Raw genomic sequence first — 22,823 nt, forward strand, 5'->3', positions numbered from 1 at the left:
CCTGCAGGGCCCATCGCAGGAGACACCTTCTGTGGGGCTCCACGCTCCCACAGCAACAGCCAGAGAAGGAAGCAGGGAAACCATCAGGATCAAGTCCTATTTTTGGTTCTGTATTAAGGAAATCACAGAAAAGCCCTTTTGCGAAGGCTGCAGGGGTGCTCCTGAGGATGTTCCTTTAGGGCAATCCGAGCTCCGCTGTGTTCCCTACACCGCTCCCTGCACCATCACAGCAGGTTTCCGTCGCCAGCGCCGTTGTTTCTGGGCCACTGGGGCTTTCTGGGGCAGGTGGAGCAGGGGGCTCTGCGGGGGACAGTACAGTCCACTGCGCCACTCGTGAGTGGGCAATGAAAGCCAACAGTTCCTCGCTGCCAGACTGTACTCAGTCATCATCGCCGGGGGCTGCGCCTGTGCCCAACCACCTCGCCTGCTGGGAGAAAACACAGAAGTTGGCGCCAGAAGCCACAGTCCCGTCCAGTCTCCCTGTTCGCAGAGCTCAGGAGAGACGTCTGTGAATCCCCTCTGCATTCACTGGGTCCATTTTGCTGCAGCCGCACCAATGTGACACCCCAGGAGAATGCCTGCCCAGCAGTTTGTTCCCTACATGCTGATTTCTTACAGCATGGGAAGTTTCCAGCAGGAAGCAGTTTGTATATCCCCGAGGAGTGGGGCTGAAGGAGCCACTGCTCTACCAGAAGCAGGCGCTGGCTACCATGCCTCTGCGCCTAGGACAGTTTGGGAGCTCCTGCAGGGCTCAGAGCTGCCTGTGGTTGTCTCCCAACAGCAGATGAGCACTCTGGGTCAAAAAGAAGCTCTACCTGCATGCATCGCTCTTCACCATCCCTGCTGAGACAGGAGCAGCCTAGGAACAGAGAGCTCTCGCCTCGCTCAAGGAAGAGCTGCCTCACTGGGCACCCAACTCAAACTCCTCTCGTCCCTGAAACCCCTCGGTCATCTTGGAGACTTTCAGCCCGGCTGGGAACCAGCGCTGCTGGTTGCGGTATTCCGCATCCACAGGCACAAAGCTGTCATTCGGAGGGAAAGAGCTCTGTGCTGCAGACATAAGGAACGCTTCAACACTGACACGCAGGCTCCAAACAAGTTTCAGGGAGACTTTCCACCCCCGCCGAGCTGGCTAGGCAGCAGGTGCTCATCTGTGTGAGCTGCTGCTCGTAAAAAACCAAGTTTTGGAGTTTTTAAGCAGCTCTTTGCTCTGCCTGCTCAGCTGCAGGGCACGCAGAGGCACGCGGCAAACACCCACCTGGGCATTGCAAAGGGGGCCGGCTCCCATCGATGTGGGTGTAGTCTGGCTGTAAGGTTCGGTGCAGCGCTGGCTCTTTCTCTGAAGGGATCCGAGCCCAAATTACTTTGTCTGTAGTTGCTTAAAGAGAACGCGGTATGTCTCAACCGTGTCCACAAATCATTCACCAAGTGATACTACAGCTCTTTTACATTTAAACTCCTCCCCACTTTGCATCACTCTGCCCCAAAAATCCATGTCCAGCATTTGGCTCCGTGTCCGGGAAGGACATGGAACTGTTAGAGCAAATCCAGAGGCCTGGAGATGATCTGAGGGCTGGAGCACCTCCTGTACAAGGCCAGGCTGAGAGAGTTGTGTAGTGCAGCCTGGAGAAGAGAAGGCTCCAGGGAGACCTTAGAGCAGCTTCCAGTGCTGAAAGGGGCTCCACAAAAGCTGGGGAGGGGCTCTTGGTCAGGGAGTGGACAAGGAGACTGGTTTTCAGCTGAAAGAGGGGAGGTTGAGATGAGATCTTGGGAAGAAATGTTTTCTGTGAGGGTGGGGAGGCCCTGGCCCAGGTTGCCCAGAGCAGTGGTGGCTGCCCCATCCCTGGAGGTGTTCAAGACCAGGTTGGATGGGGCTTGGAGCCCCTGATCCAGTGGGAGGTGTCCCTGCCCATGGCAGGGGTGGAACTGGATGGGCTTTAAGGTCCCCTCCAAACCAAAACATTCCATGATTCTATGAAAAGGAGAGCACAGCAGGGCTGTTATCGTTAAACCCAGGACTCCCAGCTGCCTCTCTCCTCTGCGCCCGTTGATTTTTAACCTCCATCGCCTGACACCTCACGCTTCCTCAGCACACTCAGACTTACTTTTGGGCAGATCTCTTCTGAAGATCTTGGATATAGTTGATTCTCTCTATGGGATGCCCTCGGGCCCTGTTGAACACTGGAGAGAGACGGGTGCCAGTTAAAACACCACCCTGCACATGGAGTCTTTGGGGCTGCAGAGCAGTGAAACCCTTCTGAAGGATTTTAACCTCTTCAGCCACCAGGCCCAGACTCAGTCATGGTGGTGACTCCACACAGCACACCGCCCGTCGGGTGCATCCCGCGACACGATGGACACACAGGCAGTGCAGCACTTTCTGACCTGTATGCACTGCCCCCAGGTCCACCCAGCCCTGCTTGGCTCCACAGCTGGGCCAGAAACTTAATTCCTTCTTCCCAGTTCCTCCCCAGAGCCCCCACCATGTCTCTTCCTCCAGTTCCCACTCCACCCAACAGGAAAGCACACACAGCTGCACCAGTCACCTCCCCGGCGCCAGCCCAGACCTCTGACCATTGAAAACCACAAGGCCAGGGCAAACATTTCACATCTCACCAGGACGAACGTATGCATACGTACACTCTATGGCAGTGTTTGGCTCCATGCCTTCAACATCGATGAGGTACCTGAAGAAATCAGCAAGAAAGCTCCAATTACACCATTAGCTATGGGAACATGGGCAGGTTAGAGACGATTCAAAAAGAACCAGGAAGTTTTCAGAGCTTCTCTTTACAGGCCAGAATGGAAGAGCAGCATGTGGTCTGCTGAAATCAGGGATAAAAAGCACCCCTAACAACAACTTCTCAAAGCCAAACTGCTTTAAATCCTTGCGAGGCTGAGATTATGCAGGTCACTCTGGTTTTACCAGTGCAGCACAACTTCCTCCTGCAGAAGCAGGCAGCTGGCAATGCCAGCACTTCACTCATTTTGACGAAGAACAACTCACCGACAGACCAGGTAGCCGGTCCTGTTTAAGCCATGGGTGCAATGAACTCCGATGAGTTTATCTGTAACACAGAAGAAGCCGTTTCTTTAAGCGCTCTTTCCCCAAATCCAACCAGAATGAGCCCATTTGCATTCGTCCTCCAACAGCGACACCAGAAACGACCACACAACATCACCATATTTACATCTGCTCAGCACCACTGACTCAGCTCATCAGCTCACTTCACCCATGAACTCCTCTGCACGCTCACACAGGTCCCCGGAGGGAAGAGGGATTTCAAAGCTCCATCACTCCTCACCCTGCGTTTCCCCAGCGCTAAGAGCTTGCTGCTTACACTGCGACCAAGGCACAACCTGTATTTACAGCCAGTGTGAAGATGGGAGTCCCAAACTCAACATAAATTCCACTCGCTGCCAAATTATCAGAGGGACAGTGTGACTCTTTACCATAACAAACTGATCTTATTACCTTAACATTCATGTGCCAAGAGAAGGGAAAGAAATTCCTGCTGTTTGTTAAAACATCACTGCCCTCTGAGTCTGCAGCACCCCTCCCAACAGCAGCCACAGAAGGGAAATCCACACCTACCGTTATCTTTGTTGTTTCTCAAAAACTTCTTTACAACACGTCTGAATTGAAAGACGGTGTGTCTATTTGGAATTTCATGTCCCACTGTTGAGATCTTTGAGTAGGAGAGTGTGGCCGGAAGCTCCTACAAGAAAGAAGGTCAATAATTTCCAGAAAAAGCAGGATTCTTATCAGTAGGGAACCAGAGACAAGTCGGAAGAAGCCAAGCTTTGCAACTCAGCGCAAAGGAGCAGCAACACAGTTTCAGTTAAGAAAACCTGCACTTCACTACCTTAAAGTCTCAACGTCCCAGCACAGCCTGTCTGTGGTTTTATTTCTTGTGCCTGTGCTCTCTCCTCCCAGGGGAAGATGAAGAACATGCAGAGCATCGAACACCCTCCCAAGCCAGTATCCACCTGTTTGGTACCACCAGCCAAAGCTGGTGTGTTTGAAGACCTCGGGCCTGTACCTAATCAAGGATGAAGCCCCACCCGATGGGCCTACCAGGCTTCACCCTGCCAGAGGCTCGAGTGCCTCATGCTCTTCAGAGTTATCTCCTTGCAAGAAACACCTCCTACTTTATCAGCAACACTAGAGCTTACATAGAGCTTCACTTCCCCAGCAGCGAGGCCAAGACTGACCTCTGGCCTGTAGTAGCGAGTTGTGTGCGTCAGGTCAATGACCAGGCCCAGCTCTTCCTTCTGCTCCCTGATTTTCCTAACGAGGTCACGAGGTGAAAATCTCTCTTCTGGATGAAGGTTCAGATCAAAGCTCTGAGGGGAGGTAATGTTAAAAAACAGACGTTAAGACGAGCTGGTGCACTGTGACTGGTGGGAGAAGACCCGTGCAGCAGATCACCCCTTCAAAAGAGAAGCATGGAGGCAATGAGCAAAGGTGGAGGCAGACAGGCACGCAAGTTACCCCGAGCCAACCCTGACCACGCTCAGGCCTCAGAGCTCTGGGACTGCCCAGCTGGGGGTTTCCAGGAGTGGCTGAAGACTCCGTATTGTGGCAAAACACTACAGCCTGACAATAACCCTCAGCAGCTACAGTTTTCATTTGGTAAAAGCTATAAAATGGGCTTTCAGCTCGAATGGAGATGAACCAACAGTGCGGCCTTCCCGTCATGAGTTCCGCAAGCTACAGCTGTGACTCACAGTGTTTGTTTTAGGCATAACTAATGTGCTCAAACCACTCCGGAGCAGAGCTCAGCCCCAGCACACAGCAGCAGAGACTTCCAGCCACAGCTGGGCTGGCAGTTCCTGCACCAGTGTTGCTGTCACACCAGCCCCTCGCAGCCTCCACTCCACAGCATCCCACCTGCCCTAAGAGAGGCAGCCAGGCCAGAGCCTCCAGCAGTACCTGGGTTGGTGCTGCTGGCACCCAGTGCTGCCAACAGGCCCCAGATACTGCTCCTGGTCCCCCCTAGCGTGAAACCCTGTCAGAACTCTGCACAAACAGCAACTGTGCCACACTCCGCTCTCCCCGAGTTATAACCTTGCTACTACACTGCCTCATAGTGAGCGGAATTCACTTGGTGATTTTCCAAAAGCCAACCCTTTCCTACAGCCACTTCCCACCCCAAGCAGACCCTCAGCATCAGCATGCACTGACCTCCTTCAGGGGGACCTTGAAGGCAATGAAGCGGGTGCCCGGTATCCTCCTGCCCAGCGGGATGTAGTCTGTCCACCTGAACCCGGTAGCATGGGGGCATTAAACAGCAACCAAGGCCTCCACCCCGGGACCTCGTCATCCCCTCCCCGCTGCCCAGGGAACCCCTGTCCTCCCCCTGCTGCCCCGGGGACCCCCGTCCTCCCTCTCTCTGCTGCCCCGGGGACCCCTGTCCTCCCTCTCCTGCTGCCCAGGGGACCCCCTGCTGCCCCGGGGACCCCCGTCCTCCCTCTCTCTGCTGCCCCGGGGACCCCTGTCCTCCCTCTCCTGCTGCCCAGGGGACCCCCTGCTGCCCCGGGGACCCTTGTCCTCCCTTCCCCTGCTCCGGGGATCCTTGTCCTCCTCTCCTACCCAGGAGACTCTCCTCTCTTCTCCCTCCTGCCTGGGGATCCTCGTCACCCCCTGCCTCAGGACCCTCATTTCTCACCCTGCTCCCGAGACCCTCGCTGTCTCCCCGCCCAGGGACCCACACCCCACTCCTTCCCGTGGACCCTCGCCGTCCCCCGCCGCTGGGTCACTCATCCTCCCTCTGCCCGGGGACCCCGGTCCCGAGGACCGCCCCCGCCACCTCCTGCCTAGGGACCCCGGCCGCCCCGGGACCCTTCTTTATCCTCCGTGCCCAGGGACTCCCGCCGTCCCCCGCCCGAGGCCGGGCCGCGGGAGGACCCGGGGAGGCGCCGGGGAGGCCCCGGGCAGGGAGGGAGCGGGGGAGGAGCCGCACTGACCGCTCCGGTACGCGGGAGGACCCTCTGCCCACCATGATGGCGCCAGCACCACAACTCGGCCGCCACTTCCGGTTCCGCCACCGCTTCCACTTCCGATACCATCAGTACAGACAAATGCGCGCTGGGGCCACGCCCCCTGCAGACCACGCCTCCTTCAGGGTAACGCAACATAGCCCCCCCGCCCTCTCGAGGCCACGCCCCCGCCCCGCGGCACCTGGGCAGCTGCGCCGCTTGTCGGTGATGAGCGGTACAGCAGCCCTGGTACGTGCATCACCACCTGGGACCAGCAGCATCACCGGGTACGGGCATCACCATATAAGGACAGGCTGAAAGAGTTGGGCTTGTTCAGCCTGGAGAAGAGAAGGCTCAGAAGAGACCTTAGAGACCTTAGAGCAGCTTCCAGTACCTCGAAGGGCTACAAGGAAGATGGAGAGGGACTGTACGTAAAGGCTTGTGGTGATAGGACGGGGGGAACAGGTATAAACTGGAGAGGGACATATTTAGACTGGACATTAGGAAGAATCTCTTCCCCATGAGAATGGTGAGACACTGGAACAGGTTGCCCAGGGAAGCTGTGGCTGCCCCATTGGTGGAGGTGTTCAAGGCCAGGTTGGATGGGGCTTGAAGCTCCTGATCCAGTGGGAGGTGTCCCTGCCTGTGGCAGAGGGTTGGAATTGGATGATCTTTAAGGTCCCTTCCAACCCAAACTATTCTATGATTCTATGATCACTGGCTCAGAACCAGCATCACCATCTGGAACTGGCACCACCGCCCCAGAACCAGCGCCACTGTCCAGTACCACCATCACTGTCTGACCAATACTGACATCACCGCCCCAGCACCAGCATCAGCCTGAGTACTGGCACCACCACCCCAGAACCAACTTCACTGTCTTGTACCAGCATCACCATTCCAGTACCAGAACCACTATCCCAGTACCAGCATCACCTTTCCAGTCACAGCATCACCATTCCAATACCAGCATCACCATCCCAGTACCAGCATCACCATCCCAGTCACAGCATCACAATCCCAGTACCAGCATCACCATCCCGGTCACAGCATCACCGTCCCAGTACCAGCATCATCATTCCAGTACCAGCATCACCATTGCAGTATCACCTTTCCAGTATCAGCATCACTGTCCTGGTCAACATCAGCAGCCTGTTACCAGCATCACTGTCTCAGTGCCAGTATCACTGCCTCAGCTCTAGAGTCACTGCCCTGGCTCTGGCATCCCTGTCCCAGCACCAGCATCATCATCCCACCACCAGTAGCCTGGTTCACCCTAGAACCAGCATCAAAGACCTTGTCCTGGCATTCCCACACGGTGCCAGCACTGGTACCAGCACCCCCAGTACTGGCAGCTCTACCCCACCCTGACGTGAACATCCCTGGTTCCAACATCTCTCCCCCACCCGCAGCAGCCTTGCCCCCAGTACCAGCATCCCCCATCCCAGTAGGAGCAACCCCCCCGGGGACCATTCCCAGGGCCATGCCGCGGGCTCCCCATTGTGGTCACCGTGGTTCAACCATAGCTGGGAGCAGCGGTTGCCCTTCGGGGCAGACTGGAGGGAGGACCAAAATAGTCCCCAAATAACCCCAAATCCCTGCCCTCCCCCCCCACTGGGGCAGGATGGGTAGCACACACTTTTTGGCGTTGCAGCGTCGTCGATGTTGGTCTCATCCCTTGCCTTCAGAGATGAAGACCACCTCCCCTCCAAAATATCATCGTTGGAATGGGAAATCATTGGCATGGGAAATCATTTCGGGGTTGGGTATCGCCCCCAGCATCCCCAGCACTGCCCAGCACCAGTGTGAGCGGTGGGGGCTCCTTGGCCACCTGCAGGCACGTGTTGACACACACAAGTGCTCCAGACTGTGCTTTCCTGGCCCCGGGGAGTTTTGTCCCGGGATTAAGACTCAGCCAAGCTAAGGCAGGATTTTCCAGTGCGTGGCATCTCATTTCCAAGAAGATGATGGGGAGCAGCACCTTTATGCCCAGCCCAGAAAGATGCTCCCGCCACCTTCAGCAGGGAAAAAAGCCCCTTTTCCAGAGGGAGGAAAACCACATGGATTAGCATCGATGCCGGGAGGATTGAGGCACCAGCAGCCAGTGGCAGGGAAGGGCTGTCCTGACGCGCCCGGCTGAGCAGGGTCCCAGCTCTCGGGGTGCCCTGCGGCCGTCTGGGCACATGGGGACTGCTCTCCCTGCGCAGGGGAAATCAGGTTGAACCTCCTTCATTTCCAGTCAACCCTGTAATTAGTGCTCAGCCCATGCTGGCAAGCAGGATCCGGCCCTGGGAAGGAGCTGAGGCCGCCTCGGGGTGTGAGGCAGGGACCAGCTGAGCCCAGAAAACTCATCTCACACCTGGCCAGTGAGCTGGCATCACCGGCCGGGACTCACCACCCTTCTCCCATGTGTTCCGCCTGTTCTCCCTTCTCTTTCCCAGCCCATTGTGTCTGGGGCTACCCCGGGATGCTTCTGCAAAGGGCAATTTTGCCTCACAGAGACCCATGAGGGCTTTACCATCCCCTGAGCGATGCTCAAAGCCCAGATTGCTCCTTCCAAGGTGGCTGCAGTGAGGATAAGCAGCAGTTCAAGAGCTCCAGCCCAAGAACAGGGGGTTCACTGCCACTTGGCCCTTTCCCCAGAACCCTTTGCCACGTGTCTTGGGAACGGCTCCGACCGTGGGGACCCCCTGCGGTGACTCAGGGCTGTTGGGCGTTGCGAAACAGGCCTGGGATGGTATGGGAGACGCCTCCGTGCAGCCCCGCCAAGCCCAGCCGCCCCGGGGAGCCCGTTGGGGGAACAAGCCAAGGCAGCGTCTGGGCTTTGCACAGCGGCTGACCCGTCAGGCAGGTTTCCCACAGCAGGGAACCAAGCCGGAGAGAATCATCCAGGGCCAGGCATGCCCCTCTGCCTGCTCGCAGGCTGACGGAGCCCCTGGCTCTCCTCTTGCCACTGAAGCCATGCGAGTGGCTGGGTTGCTGCTGGCTTGGGCGCTGCTGCGTCCCGCTGGCACCCAGCAATGCCACCTCGCCAGCCCCGGAGGCGTCCTTCGCTTCACTGACACACACGCCGAGATTCGGGTGCCGGCGCTGCACCGGGTACCGAGCTCGCTCGATCCCCTCTATGGCCTCGTCCGGCGCTGCCTGGACCTCATCCAGCAGAACCCCCTGCCCACAGGTGAGTCCTGAGCCAGGACCCCGCTGCCATGGGTGCTGGGAACCTGGGGGTTTGCCGCCTGCGATCCCCGTGTCCAGAGCTGCTCCGTGTGGTCTGAGCTCCTCCACAGAAGGGGATGCTGCCTCCATCCCAGCCCCACTGACCACAGAGGTTTGGGGGCTCATCGGGTGGGACCTCTTTTACTGGTGCTGCGGTTTCTTTTGCAGAGCTGCTCCGGGCAGCCCTGAATGACCCTGGTTCGGTGCGGACATCGCAGGTGAGCCCAGATGTGGGGCAGGGGATCCCATGGGGATGGTGCCCACCCAGAATGGGGCACCCAGAGCCCCCCAAAAGCTGGGTGCATTGGTGCCAACCAGCCTCTCCCGTCACGTAGGTGGTGCAGTATGAGCTGGGCTACGTCGTCTGCGCCGTGGTGGCTCTGCTCTTCACCGTGGCTGTGCCGGTGGCCGGGATGTGCTTCTGCTACTGCCGGAGCCGCCGTCAGTGCGGGGGCCGCCTGCGTGCCCACCGGCGCTCGCTGGGCTGCCGCCGCCACTGCCTGCTGGTCTCCCTGTCCCTCACCTCCCTCATCATCCTGTGAGTCCCCAAAGCCCCCTCGCCCCAGGAGGGGAGACCATGTCGCGTGGGGACAGGGCTGGGAGGCTCTGCGGGGCAGCCCCGTCACTGCCTGCTCATCCGTGGCAGGACCAGCGTCGTCTGCGCCTTCGTCACCAGCCAGCGGGTGAAGGGGCAGATGGAGCCGGGGCTGGTGGCCGTGCCGGCCACCCTGCGCACCCTGCGGCAGCACATCGCCAGCGTCCCCCAGGTGCGTCCCCAAGTGACCTCCCCCTTGGTGAGGGGTGCAGCCCAGGCATGGCTGCGTTTCCCTTCTGGAGCAGTTTTGGAGGCGAGGTGACGTGGCTGCATTAAAATGTATTTTGAACAACAACATGGAGCTCCCTCTTCTCCTGGTGGCTTCAACCCATGACCGACCAGCTCTTCTCTCCTGGCAGGGGGTGCAGATGGTGGTAGACCAGTTTGAGGTGCCCCGCCAGCACATCATCTCCGACCTCGGGGGTAAGCACCGTGCTGGGTGCTGGGGGCACCATCCCGAGCTTCCCACCGGGATGATACGCTGATGGGCAGCGAATGCTTTGCAGGGCTCAGCCGGAGCGTGGGGGTCTCCATCCATGCGCAGCTGAAGGCCATGACCTACATGGCACTGGCAGACCTGCAGGAGAGGGCTGGAGGTATGGTCAAGCATGGCTTTCCCTGGGGCTGGGGACAAAGCCTCACCGGAGAGCCGGGGAGGCCGAGTGGATCAGTGCAAACTAGCCCCGGGCTTTCTCTTTAAGACCTACAGACCTCGCTGCACCATTTACAGATCCTCGACAAGACGGTGCGGGCGCTGGCATCGGCACGGGCCGAGCTGGAACCAGTGCTGCGGGAACGGCGTCAGCGCGTGGTGGCACTGCTGGATGACCCGCGCTGCACCTCCTGCGCCAGCGTCCTGGGCAGGGCACAGAGCCTGGAACTGGGTGCCGACTACGGCAAGGTGGGATGGGGTGCTGGTCCTCCACCATCACCACCCCTCCTCTGGCAGCCTTGAGGCTCACAAGGTTGCTTCTTCCACTCCAAGGTGCCGTCGGTGGAGAAGGTTTTGAAGGCAGTGGCCGGTCTGCCCCGAAGTGACTTTGCGGAGATGATTCGCCAGGTTGAGTGGGGTTTGGGTGAAGCGAGGTGGTCTGGCACCCATAGGCTGCTCCGGCCAAGCTGCTCAGCATCTTCTCTTTCCTCACAGGGCAATGGCACCTTCAACTCCATCCCAGAGCTGGCTGTGGAGAGGATGGCACAGGTCATCCAGGGTGAGTGGAATAGCCAGACTGAGTGGGGACACCCTCCGTGGGACAAATCCCAATCTGGGGACAGAGGGTGGTGTGCTGGGACCACACGGCCCTCCAGCATGGCCCTGGCCTCACAGATCTGAGGGATGAGATGGCCCGAATAACTGAGAAGGTGCAGTCCATTGCCGATGGCTTCCCCCTCCATGACTACACCCGGCCCGTCAGCGAAGCCCTGGTGAAGGCAGAGGACAGGAGCCAGCCGTACCTCCAGGAGGTGGAGCGCTTCGAGCGGTACAGGTGACACTGGGAAGCATGAAGGGGTGTGAGGGCTACAGCAGAGATGGGTGCTGAGCCTTTCTTGAGCCCCAGCTGGTGCATCAGCCCTGTATCTCGAGGCTGTGCCCTGCTGCTCTTCCCTCCAGGTGGATCACGGGCACGGTGCTCTGCTCCATCATCCTCCTCATCCTCACATGCAACGTGGCAGGGATGGTCCTGGGGGCGTATGGTCTCTCCAAGAGGGAGGACCCGAGCGACTATGAGTGCCGAGGAGAAGCTGGTGCCAAGTTTCTCCTGGTGTAAGCATGTCTTGGGGTGCTGGGGGGTGGTGCCGTCTCACTCCCACCCCCAAACAGAGGGGCAAAGCCAAGGGAGGGACTGGGAGCTGGCTGAGTGGAAAGCCTTTTGAAGCCACCGCCTGCGCCAACGGCTTTGGGAGAAGCGGCTCCTCCCGTGGACCCAGCAGCTCCCGCACTCCGGCCCCGCTGCCTGGCACACCCTGCTCCCATGGGCCCTTCCCAGGCAGCCGGCGTGCCCGGGCGCGGGAGGGACCCGCGGGGCTGCAGCTGGTCCGGCAGGTCCCCACAAGCCCTTCTGCCCACTCGGGTCTACGAAGCCGCCACCAGCGCCTCCTCTCTCTCTTTCAGCGGTGTGGGCTTGTCTTTCTTGTTCTCCTGGCTCCTCATCCTCCTGGTTTTCGCTACCTTCCTGGTTGGGGGCAACATCCAGACACTGGTTTGCAGGAATTGGATCAACCAGGAGATTTATAAGGTGGGTGGCCACACATCCACCATAAATCCTCCATAAATCTCTGCTTGTATGGACCTAAATCATAGAATCATAGAATAGTTAGCGTTGGAAGGGACCTTGAAGGTTATCTAGTTCCACCCCCTGCCAAAATGCCTCCAAATGCTCTGCATTCAAAACCTGTAAAGAAAACCCCATCTTGAACCAGAAGGTTAAGTTTAGGATCAGGTTCTGGGATTTGCATCAGCAAGGGGAATTGGGGAATTGACCGTGTGCTTTTAGTTTGCTCAAGGTGATGATGTTCCCATCTTCAGCTCCTCTGTCCTCCGGTTGTTCGGGGATCCCTGGGAGGTTTGGGGCTGGCAGCATGCTGTGATGGGGATGGGAGCTGCATTGGGAATGGGATCAGGGCTTGTCCCACTGCCACGCACACATGGGCAGGTCATCTGCTTTCCCTCCTAACACTACCCGGTGAGGCTCTGCAATGGGGATCATGCAAATAAAGGCAAGATGAGCTCTGGCTGGGATTGGTTACGCCAGGATGAACCTGGGAGGGCAGAGCACCCACAAAGTCATGGAATCATGGAATGATTTGGGCTGGAAGAGGCCTCAAAGCCCACCCAGGTTAACCCCTGCCATGGGCAGGGACACCTCCCACTGGTTCAGGGGCTCCAAGGCCCATCCAACCTGGCCCTGAACACCTTCAGGGATGGGGCAGCCACCACTGCTCTGGGCAACCTGGGCCAGGGCCTCCCCACCCTCATCGTGAAGAATTTCTTCCTAATGTCTCATCTAAACATTTCTTCCTAATGTCTCATCTTCCCCCTTCCAATTTAAAGTCATCCCCCCTCGTCCTATCACTCCATGCCTTTGTAAAAAGCCCCTCCCAGCTTTCCTGCAGCCCCTTTCAGTACTGGAAGCTGCTCTAAGGTCTCCCCAGAGCCTTCTTTTCTCCAGGCTGAACAAGCCCAGCTCTCTCAGCCTCTCAAGTCACTGGCGGGAATGCCCGTGCCTGACCCCAACCCTCTTTTTCCTCCCGGTTGGCCCAGTTCATCGACACTCCTGGGAACTTGCCACCATCCATGAACCTCACCCACCACCTCAACCTCAGGAGGGACTCCAACCTCAGTGCCACGTACCGGTGCGTGCCACAGGTGTCCACCTCTGCCCCAGACCATGGACATTCAGGGTCACACCACAAACATCCCTTTGCCTTTCAGGGAGTGCAAGAATGGTGCGGGACTCTGGGAGGTGCTGCAGCTCAACAGGTCCTACGACCTGGATGAGCATCTGAAAACCCCCAAGGTGAGGACTGGCTACAGCCAGAGCTTCTCGTAATGGTGCGAGGATGCATGAGCTTTACTGGGGTTACTGGGATGGAGATGTCTGTCCCCAACGCTGCAGCATCTGTTGTGTCTCACCCCCCCGTAGTACACAGCTGACTTCCAAAAACGTCTGGGAGACTTCATGGCGCACTTGGGTGACGTGCGGCTCCTCCGCAGCGAGGGCAGGCAGGACCTGGAGACCTTCGCTCGCAGCGGTATGGATGAGGTGGACTTTGGGCGCTTCCAGGAGGAGGTGAGGGGATGCTCGGGGGGGGCTGGACTCTGCTGCAGGATGCAGGATACAGCCCAACCATGCTGGGGCTGGTGCCCAGGGCTGGATTTTGGGCATCTGCCACCTTCATCTCCCTCCAGATGAAAAACCCCGTGGTGCAGACCAGCCTCCCTGGCTTGGCGAGGAGCCTCGAGGGGCTGCAGAAGATGCAAGTGAGTGGCAGGGCGGGCAGCGGGGGCTGTGTGCGTGCCCGTGGGGATGTCCTCACCCCACTGTCCCCTCACAGAGGAATGGCACAGTGGCAGGGCGGCTGGCCGCCGAGGCCCGGGCCCTCTGGGAGATGCAGAACTCAACGGTGCAATCGCAGGAGGCTTTGGTGGTGAGTCCGTGCCGAGCTGGTGGCTCGTGGTACTGCCAGCATTTGCCTGGTGGTGTCTACATGAGAAGGGAGGACGGGGCTTTTGCAGCCTTCTCATCTCTCTGTCCTGCAGGTGAAGATGGGGGAAAGCGTCCAGTTCCTCTCCCGCTTGGCACCGCATCTCCAGGTACTTGAACGGTTTCTTTCAGCTGCAAAAAATCTGTGCTCCCTATGGGTCTTGCCTCTTAGTGCCCCGAAAAGCCAGTTACAGAGTGGTGGGAGAGGCAGGAAAAATGCCATCTCGGGAGTTTTGGTCTCCTTTAGTGATTAGATTTGCCGCTGCAGATCAGAAATCCCCCTGCAGCAATCAGGGCACTCGGTGTCCCCAGCAAAGCCATTGCACTGTTTCATCTCCCTGCCAGGAGGTTTCTCAGCTCCGGGCAGGTCCCTCTTTCTCTGTACTCCAGCAACCAGACCCACCTCGGAGTGCAGCACGTGCACAGCACTGCAAACCCCTCTTCTGACACCCCCGGGGTACCTGTCCTGCTGCTCAGCGCTCTAAGGATACTCTGCCTTTCCTGTGCTTCCCCAGGAGCGGGTGAAGAAGACACTGGCCACCACAGCCTCGGTGGAAGCCCGTCTGCCTGTGCAAGCCCAGCAAATCCTCCGGCAGGTGAGGTTCTGGTTTAGCCCTCAAGGGTACAAAATTCCCTTGAACAAGAGTGAGACCGGAGTGCTTCAAGAGGGGAAGGGGCACTTAGAAGCCTCCAGCCCTTGTTTCCAAGCCCAATATTCGGTCAGAGCTGGCTGGAATGGGGCTGGAGCCGTGCTGGGAAGCATGGTGCCTGCCCTCCACACTGCCTCCTGTCTTCCCAGGAGATCGGCTGCTTCACGAGGAAGGAGCTGCGGTACTTTGCGCAGTATCTGAACTGGGTCGGGCAGACGGTAGGTGCTCCCCTTTGCTGTGGAGGGGTTCCTTGGAGATTGGAGCACCCATGGATGCTGCATGCAAGCACCTTGCTGAGCGGAAGCGGCAAAATGCATCCCTCGAGTCAGGAATGTGTTTATGCCTTGTCCCCACTTCTTGTTGCAGCTAAGGGAGGACGTGGCTTCATGTCAGCCGCTTGCCACAGCCCTGGACAACGGGCGGGTGATCTTGTGTGACCGCATCGCTGACCCCTGGGTACGAATCACACCCTTCTCCCTCTCGGGAGAAGGTCCAGTGGGGTCCTGCATGGTGCAGCATCCCACCACCAAGCAGCATGAGCTGGGGGCAGCCAGGGCTGACAGCAGCCCTGACACACCCCCAGGAATAGCCAAGGCTCCCCAAACCTCTCCAGAGCCTGGGAGCTGCCTCTCCTGGCACATCTCAGTGGGGACCCCGTGCTCTCTCCTTGCAGAATGCTTTCTGGTTCAGCCTGGGCTGTTGCACATTCTTTCTCATCCCCAACATCATCTTTGCCATCAGGCTCACCAAACACTTCCGCCCCATCCGCAACCGGCTCATGTAAGCCATGGGCAGGGGGTGGGTGGTTGGGCTGCCGGGGGTGAGAGGGCACAGGGAGGGGAGTTGTGGGCTCCTCCTCAACACCCTGATGTTTTCTCCTTCTCCTGCAGCTCTACAGGGTCAGAGGAGACCTGTCCCTTCCACATCCCCCGTGTCACAGCACTGAAGCTCTAAGATGGGGGTCTGCTGGGTGCGGCAGTGTGTCCTGTACCCCAGGAGCTCCCATCAAACTTGTAACCAAGAACTGCAGGGCTCCAGGTCCCTCCGATGTCTTCCAGGGCTCCAGGTCCCTCCGATGTCTTGCAGGGCTCTGGGTCCCTCCAAGGTCTCGCAGAGCTCTGGGTCCCTCTGATGCCTTGCAGGACTCCAGGTCCCTCTGGTGTCTCAGAGGTCTCTGAGCCCTTCTGGTACTTGCAGGGCTCTGGGTCCTCCTGACATCTTGCAGGGCTCTGGGTCCCTTCGACGTCTCACAGGGCTCCAGGTTCCTCTGATGTCTTGCAGGGCCCCGGGTCCCTCTGATATCTCTTCCTTGGTACCTGAGCATCCTTCCCGTGCACGGGCTCTCTCCAGTTTCTCTTCCTCAGCCGCCTTTGAGCTCTGAGCACCCATCAGGGACACTCCCGGAGCCCAGCTAACCAAGGGCACAGCGGAATTCTCCCTGCATCTCCTGCTCCCCACCAGAGTGCCCCTGGCAGACCCCGTGGGGAAGGGTGCCCACCCGCTGCCCCATGACGCTTCCCCACACCTGGAACACCAAGGCAGGAGGACATTAAAATCCTTTCCTGCCAAACCCACCACCGTCTGCTTTGTTTCATGGCCACCATCCCTGTTTTCCACAGGGAACCTGTTCAGAGGGTGTGTGGCAGCCCCAGGGGGGAGCAGCCCTGGCCTGGATCATCTGCTCTTGCAGGAGACCTTGAGGGTGCCATGGCCAGGGTGAGGGGTGGCCACGGCCGAGGGGCTCCGGGGTCAGAGGAGGCCCCGGGGGGCAGCTCAGGGGCCACCATGGCTGTGTGGGCTGTATCCTCGCAGGAGCAGAGGGAAGGACATGGCTGGGGGGCTCCAACCCCACGGGGGAAGTGGGGAGGACGTGGCTGGGAGGCTCCAACCCCGTGGGGGCAGAGGGGGGGACACGGTTGGGGGGCTCCAACCCCATTGGAGAAGTGGGGAGGACATGGCTGGGGAGCTCCAACCCTATGGGGGCAGTGGGGAGGACATGGCTGGGGGGCTCCAGCTCTCTGGGGGCAGTGGGATGAAGATGGTTGGGGGGGTCCAGCCCTGCAGCGGCAGAGGGGAAGGCATGGCTGGGGATGCTCAGCGAGGAAGACATGGCTGGGGGTCCAGGGCAGTGGACGCCTTGGGGTGGCAGCTCAGGGACCACCATGGCCGGGTGGGCTCCAGCCCTGCAAGGGTGGCCGCGGCTGGGGTTGGTCTGGGGCCAGGGGAGACCCCAAGGTGCAGCTGAGGGGCCATCAGGGCTGGGTGGGCTCCAGCCCCACAGGTGCAGAAGAGAGGACATCACTGGGGGGCTCCAACCCCACAGGGGCAGAGGGGAGGACACGGCTGGGGGAGCTCCGGGCCCTGAGGAGGCAGCTGGGCTCACACCCCGGGGCCCGCGGGACCCCCGTCTCCAGCCACGCCGAGACCCACACATAACCCTCCTCGTGGCCCTGTGGTGCTGTTAATTAGAGCCCAATTAGAGGCAGGGTCTCAGAGGCAAACCTGCAGGGTACAGAGGGGATGCTGCAGGTGGATTCTACTCATCCCCCCGCGCGAGGATGCGCAGGCAAGGCTTTGGGCTCCGTGTTTGTAACACTGATGGCTTTACAGCACGAAACCCCTACTTTTCATTCATCTTTCATTCCCCGACTACAAAGACCTTCGTCCTGTTAGCAAATAATTTACAAAGCCAACACAGGCGTTCAGATCCACCCCTTCGAAGCAAACGAGGATTTCCCACTATTTCCCTCGCCGTAACACTCCCTATTTGCCAGCTGACAGAGAAATTCTTATTCTTATGCATTATTAAAAGTCTGTTCCTGCCCACAGCCAGCAATAATGCGGAAAATACCTGTTTTATGCATTATTTAAGTTATCGCTGCCAAGAGACAGCTGGTTTTATGCTGTTTGCCTGCAGAGGTCAGCATCACTAAGGCTGTTTCCGAAAGGGATTTGGGGAGCCGAAGGCCAAAGGAGGATTTTTGCAGGAATCCCTGTGCCCAGTGATGGCCTCAGCCCATCTGGAAACTTTCCCATGGTGTCATCTGCGAAAATCAGCTTTAAAAATGGAGTATTTTGTAGTCAGAGCAAGGTTGGTGGTGAGGAGAAGTGATGTTGGTACAGGGGATTCAGTTGGAAACACGTCCGCAACCCTTCTGCTTCCCAGCTGGGTTTGTTTTGAAGATGTCTAATCGTTAAATTCTGAGCTAATTAAAAGGGAAAGGTCTGCCTCATTTTTATAAGCCCCTCTCAACACTACATTTTAAATAAAATTATACCCTCTCTGTGGTGCAGAAGAGCAAAGGGATTATCCCCTTTAAAGGGTAAGTGGCATATATATGCAATATATACACCTGATACATTGATTAATGAATAATACAGCTGGATTGCCTGCTTAAGGTAATTTCTCATAGCTGGGTCACAATAAAGAACAGACCAGCACACAGAGATAAACAATGAATAACAAAGGGTTTCACCCTAAAACAGATGTATATTACAAAGTGTGGTCACTACTGTATCTCTTTTCCACGCCTGGGAGGGAAATGGATTAAAAATGTGAGCTGTTGCATCTCTGAGTTAATGGTAAATCACCAACGAATAATCCAGAAAATTGTCCTAAACCAGCTGGAGTTCACTTTATTTTTTTTCAATAATAAGAAAAGAGGATGTGCTGGGTAATGATTCCTCTCTTGAATCAGGGGCACGGTTTATGATTGACCCCAGTCCCTCCCCAAAGGGACCCCCACGCACAGGCTGGCACACCTTCCCTCTGCCTGATTGCTTGTATGGATAATCTAAACACAGAATCTCATTTCCAGCTCCCGGATGTGGTATTTTTCTATGAAAAGTGGTTATCACCTCCATCAAAGGGGTTTTTTTCTGTCTCAGCTTGTCAGGGACCCGTGTTCTGTGCACTTATAAGGACTGGACTAAACCGCTGCTGATTAAACCGCTTCCCTTCTGATATCCTCCTCTCTTGAAATTCAACTCTTGCAACACCTCACTGGCACACCCGCCTCGGGCTCTGTCTACTGACCCTGAGGAGCGTCTATAATTAATATAGAGAAGATCAATAATTCAAAGGCGGGGGAGCAGCGGCATTGTCGCCTCTCCCTCGCTGGGCTCTGCTCAGCCCACGTGCGGTTCCCCACCAACACCTATTTCAAGAAATAAATGACTCTTCTCTATTCCCGGAACTAAGGAGAAATACGGGAAAAGCGCTTACAATCCTGCCGGAATCAGCCTTTTTCAGGAATTAAATTAGTCTCCAATGACTATTGTTATTTCATTGTTATTTCCTCCCCATTTATCAAGAAATTCCAGCCTCCTTTTTTTTTTTTCTTCTCCAGAAAAAGGATCGTTGACCTCTTCCATCTGTTTTTCTCATCATCCCCTGGAAACAGAAAGCTTAGATCCAAAACAGCTGCCATGAAGAGCTGCTCAATCCTTCGTTCCCATCCCAAAGATGTTAATTTTAACGCTATTGGTGCAGTAGCGCTCCAGCAATTGGTGAGGGAGCAACAAAACCCCAGTTCTCAGCTTTGTTTAATTTAATCTCAGCCAAGGAGTTGACGTAATTATATCAGTCTTCCCTTTCTTTTCAGGAGCAGATGACCTAATGGATCCTTTGCAGAATAACCCAAGCTCCACACAGGCTCAGCTCTGTAAGAAATCAAGTCCCAGAGGCTTTACTCCAGCTTCCTTTATTTTTAACATGACAAGATCCTTGGATTATTAATACCACAAAAATATTTGGGACAGCACAGATATTTCAGGCCAGAAAATGGACCAGAAAACACCTTGGGAAAAATAAGCTGTGTTGCATTATTAACACTGCTTATTATTTGCTATTTAACGGCTGTGGATGGGGCTTTGCTTGCAAGAAGCCTCTTTGCTTTGAGTCCAGTGTGAATGATTTGCCTGGCCCCTCCCAGCTCAGGGTAAAAAGCAGGTCTCAACCTGCCACCATAAATGCAAAACTAATTTCCTCTGCTTTCTGTACTTTAATCATTATTTCCCTCCCTAAGGCCTCGCTGGGTTTGCTGAGAAATGAACTGAAAAACTAGCTGGGAGCCAAGGTCACCAGAGCTTCTCCGTAGTGCAACCAGCCACAGCTTCAGGGACCACTGGAGAGAGAAAAAAATCTCTTTGCCTCCCACTGGAGCAAAATGCTGTTGCCCAAGCTGGCGTTTGTCCCCCGGTGCTGCTTCCACACGTGGGCTCATAGCAATGTTTATGTTCCTCGTCTAATAAATGATTTTCCTTCGTCCTCTTGAAGCATCAGTGGATAAAATGCTTTGCAGTCTGTGCTTAACACCTCTGTTTTTTCACTCTTGGTGGCAAAGACGATCACGGCAGCCCCAAGCCCTGAAAACTCTGTGGGCTTCTTCCCTTGTAATTCCAGCCCTCTGCACAGACTTAACATGACTTTTATTGTTTTGGCTTTCTCCAAGCAGGCTGCAAGCAATGACGTTCACACTCCATTGGGAGTTGCTTTGGAAAAATTAAGGAGATAAAATGAAGGAGAAATCCCTTTGGGGGAGTTGTCGGCTCTGGCATCACCGCTCAGTGCCTAAAGCCAGCACATCCCATCTCTGGAGTGCATTAGCTAGATGCTCCTGTTGTGCATAATCTTTGCTGTTTACAAAAAACATTGCTAGCTGGGGGAAAAAAACCTCATTTTAAAATGCTTTCTTCCCCACATTCTGGTCAAAACTCAACTTCCTTACTTATACACAACTTTAATTCTTTGCGTAGTCATTCCTGTAGCATAATCTTGGGTCAGAAGCAGGAATACCATCTGGGTTTTTCAATCATGTTGGCTAAGGGCAAGTAAAATTACCCGAGCTTCATCTGAGTACATCCCCAGTGTATCCACCACAGAAATACCTCAGGCGAGATGTTACCAATCTCAGTTTTCATAAAAAAATATATTTGCAATCTCAGCTGCCTTCAAGCTCCAGCTAAAAACCAGCCGTCTTCCCTGGAGGTAAACCTCTTGCATGATGCCAAGCATCACCTATTTACATCGGTGAAGAGAGAGCACGCAGCATTTAAGCTAATGACACTGTTCCTACATCGCTTCCATCCCATCCACTTGGTGCTGGGGTAGCCATGGAGATGACTACGGAGAGCATCGTGCCCATGACAACTCTGCATGAGCATCTTGAGCATCTTTGGAGCAGCCTAGTCTCTCCCCAGGCTTTTCCTCGTGTCAGACTGATTTTTGGCTGTTCTTGCTTCCACGCAGGTGATGGTAAAGCTTTCCCCCAGCAGCAGCTCCCCTTTCAAGATAAAAGGGCAGAGAATTAAACATATGGAGCAGATTTGGCATATAATGCCTGAATACTTGGTATATAATCTCTCTTTAGTGTATAATGTCAGTCTCACAAGCTTCAGAAAGAGCCTTTAATTTGTTATTTTAGGAGAAAGAAAAGTTTTGGACTAAGTCATGCACGGTCTTAGGTCAGCGTCCCGTGGGGAGGTGCTCCAAAATGGGTCAAAAGCTACACATCATGTGGGAAACAGTTTCAATAGATGAAAAATCCTAATGGCTAAAAACCTGGCCTGATTTCCTGTGTGGACACACATTTTCCAAACCCAGTTCATCTTTATTTATTTTCATTTACACCTGAAGAAAAAGGAGATGAAATCCCATAAAGGCAATGCTGTCCCTGGGAGCCCTTTTCGTGGAGGGAGAGGGGAGAATTGGGGTTGAAACGTACTCAGCTAAGAGGCTTTGCACAAGCATTTCTGTGAGTGAGTTGAGCTTAATCCTCTCATCCTCACTGAGTTAGAAACCAGGTCGTGGTGTGTGATAGCTCCGTTCATTATCATGTAAATAAACAAAGCAAAGACACGGACCAAAATTATGTATATAAAAGAAAAATATAGAATCATGGAATGGGTTGGGTTGGAAAGGACCTCAAAGCCCATCCAGTCCCACCCCTGCCATGGGCAGGGACACCTCCCACTGGATCGGGGGCTCCAAGCCCCATCCAACCTGGCCTGGAACACCTCCAGGGATGGGGCAGCCACCACTGCTCTGGGCAACCAGAGAAGATATTTCTTCCTAAGATCTCATCTCAATTGCCCCTCTTTCAGCTGAAAACCATTGTCCCTTGTCTTATACCTGCTTCCCTGATCAAGAGCCCCTTCCCATCTTCCTTGGAGCCTCTTTCAGCACAGGAAGGCTGCTCTAAGGTCTTCCCAGAACTGAAGACCCGATAGACATAGACCTGAGAGAAAAATAGAACAGCACTTTTAAGTATTTTTCCATCCTCAACCTGGTCCTTTTTCCAGTCTATTGCTTAACTTTTTTTTTTAGTTAAAATTCAAACAATTGTCTGTATTTCCCGGGGTTCAGGTTTCCCCATCTCACCCCACAGCATTTTTTCCCCATCGGGAAAACAGAATCCTACTCTTTTCCCAACACACCACAGCCGGGAATCCACAAGGAGCCCCAAGCACTGTGACATTATCCCTTCCTCCATCACACCTCTGAAAGAGGACACTCATGCATGGGAAACCCCTGGTGACTGGAAGATGGATAGCGTTGTTCCTATTTATAGAAAGGGTAGAAAGGACCCTGGGAACTGCTGACCTGTCCGCATCACCTCTGTGCCTGGGAAGATGATGGAACAGATCCTCCTGGAAGCTACGCTAAAGCACACAGAGGACCAAGAGGTGATTGGAGACAGCCAGCACGGCTTCACCAGGGGCAAGTCCTGTCTGACCAAGGTAGCAGCTTTCTATGATGAGGTGATCACATCAGTGGACATGTGAAGAGCTGTGGATGTTGTCCATCTGGACGTCTGTAAAGCCTTTGACACAGTCCCCCACAACATCCTGCTCTCTGAATTGGAAAGATAGGGATTTGATGAGTGGATTGGTTGGATGGTTGCATCAGAGAGTAGTGGCCAATGGCCCAATGTCCAGATGGAGATCCATGACAAGTGGTGTCCCTATTCGGACCAGTGCTGTTTAATTTTGTCATTGATGATATCAACAGCGAGATCGAGGGTACCCTCAGCAAGTCTGCAGATGACACCAAGCTGAGTGGTGCTCTTGTCACGCCAGAAGGGCAAGATGTCATCCAGAGGGACCTGGACAAGCTGGAAAAGTGGCCTTTTGTGAACCTTCTGAGGTTCAACAAGGGCAAGTGCAAGGTCCTGC

The 22,823-nt window shown here is 55.7% G+C and overlaps 2 protein-coding genes across 3 annotated transcripts; one reads left to right on the forward strand and one right to left on the reverse strand.

Annotated features, from left to right (window-relative positions):
- Positions 1-95: 95 nt before the first annotated feature.
- DUSP11 (dual specificity phosphatase 11) lies at positions 96-6,097 on the reverse strand. 2 transcript variants are annotated; one of them, XM_054088909.1, is made up of 9 exons: positions 5,971-6,097; positions 5,189-5,264; positions 4,216-4,347; positions 3,596-3,719; positions 3,008-3,068; positions 2,641-2,687; positions 2,106-2,181; positions 1,259-1,378; positions 96-424 (listed from the first exon to the last, which is right to left on the reverse strand). In XM_054088909.1, exons 1-9 carry the CDS (start codon positions 6,003-6,005, stop codon positions 205-207), a joined length of 891 nt encoding a protein of 296 aa, XP_053944884.1. In that variant the 5' UTR covers positions 6,006-6,097; the 3' UTR covers positions 96-204. The 2 variants fall into 2 exon arrangements, with proteins under 2 accessions (XP_053944884.1, XP_053944883.1); XM_054088908.1 differs by having other exon boundaries at positions 96-427.
- Positions 6,098-8,709: 2,612 nt separating this feature from the next.
- PROM2 (prominin 2) lies at positions 8,710-16,191 on the forward strand. Its single transcript, XM_009567987.2, has 23 exons — positions 8,710-9,160; positions 9,367-9,416; positions 9,534-9,736; positions 9,845-9,965; positions 10,153-10,216; positions 10,300-10,389; positions 10,495-10,694; positions 10,779-10,853; positions 10,941-11,004; positions 11,121-11,280; positions 11,406-11,558; positions 11,907-12,030; positions 13,056-13,147; positions 13,227-13,311; positions 13,438-13,584; positions 13,704-13,775; positions 13,850-13,942; positions 14,055-14,108; positions 14,514-14,594; positions 14,798-14,866; positions 15,015-15,104; positions 15,322-15,428; positions 15,539-16,191. The coding sequence occupies exons 1-23, from the start codon at positions 8,722-8,724 to the stop codon at positions 15,600-15,602; spliced, it is 2,697 nt and encodes an 898-aa protein (XP_009566282.2). The 5' UTR covers positions 8,710-8,721; the 3' UTR covers positions 15,603-16,191.
- Positions 16,192-22,823: the final 6,632 nt, after the last annotated feature.

Source organism: Cuculus canorus, chromosome 26 (genome assembly GCF_017976375.1).
Source record: "Cuculus canorus isolate bCucCan1 chromosome 26, bCucCan1.pri, whole genome shotgun sequence".
Classification (NCBI taxonomy): Eukaryota; Metazoa; Chordata; class Aves; order Cuculiformes; family Cuculidae; genus Cuculus; species Cuculus canorus.

What these genes read in the sequence shown, in the direction of transcription:
- DUSP11 (XM_054088908.1), bottom strand. Translation starts at nt 6,005, where the DNA reads ATGGTGGGCAGAGGGTCCTCCCGCGTACCGGAGCG. An exon ending in TCCTCCCGCGTACCGGAGCG is followed by an intron (nt 5,265 to 5,970) that starts GTCAGTGCGGCT and finishes TACCGGGTTCAG; the next exon opens with GTGGACAGACTACATCCCGC. An exon ending in GCCCCCTTTGCAATGCCCAG is followed by an intron (nt 428 to 1,258) that starts GTGGGTGTTTGC and finishes GTTTTCTCCCAG; the next exon opens with CAGGCGAGGTGGTTGGGCAC.
- PROM2 (XM_009567987.2), top strand. Translation starts at nt 8,722, where the DNA reads ATGGGAGACGCCTCCGTGCAGCCCCGCCAAGCCCAGCCGCCCCGGGGA. An exon ending in TTGCGGAGATGATTCGCCAG is followed by an intron (nt 10,854 to 10,940) that starts GTTGAGTGGGGT and finishes CTTTCCTCACAG; the next exon opens with GGCAATGGCACCTTCAACTC. An exon ending in AATCGCAGGAGGCTTTGGTG is followed by an intron (nt 13,943 to 14,054) that starts GTGAGTCCGTGC and finishes TCTGTCCTGCAG; the next exon opens with GTGAAGATGGGGGAAAGCGT.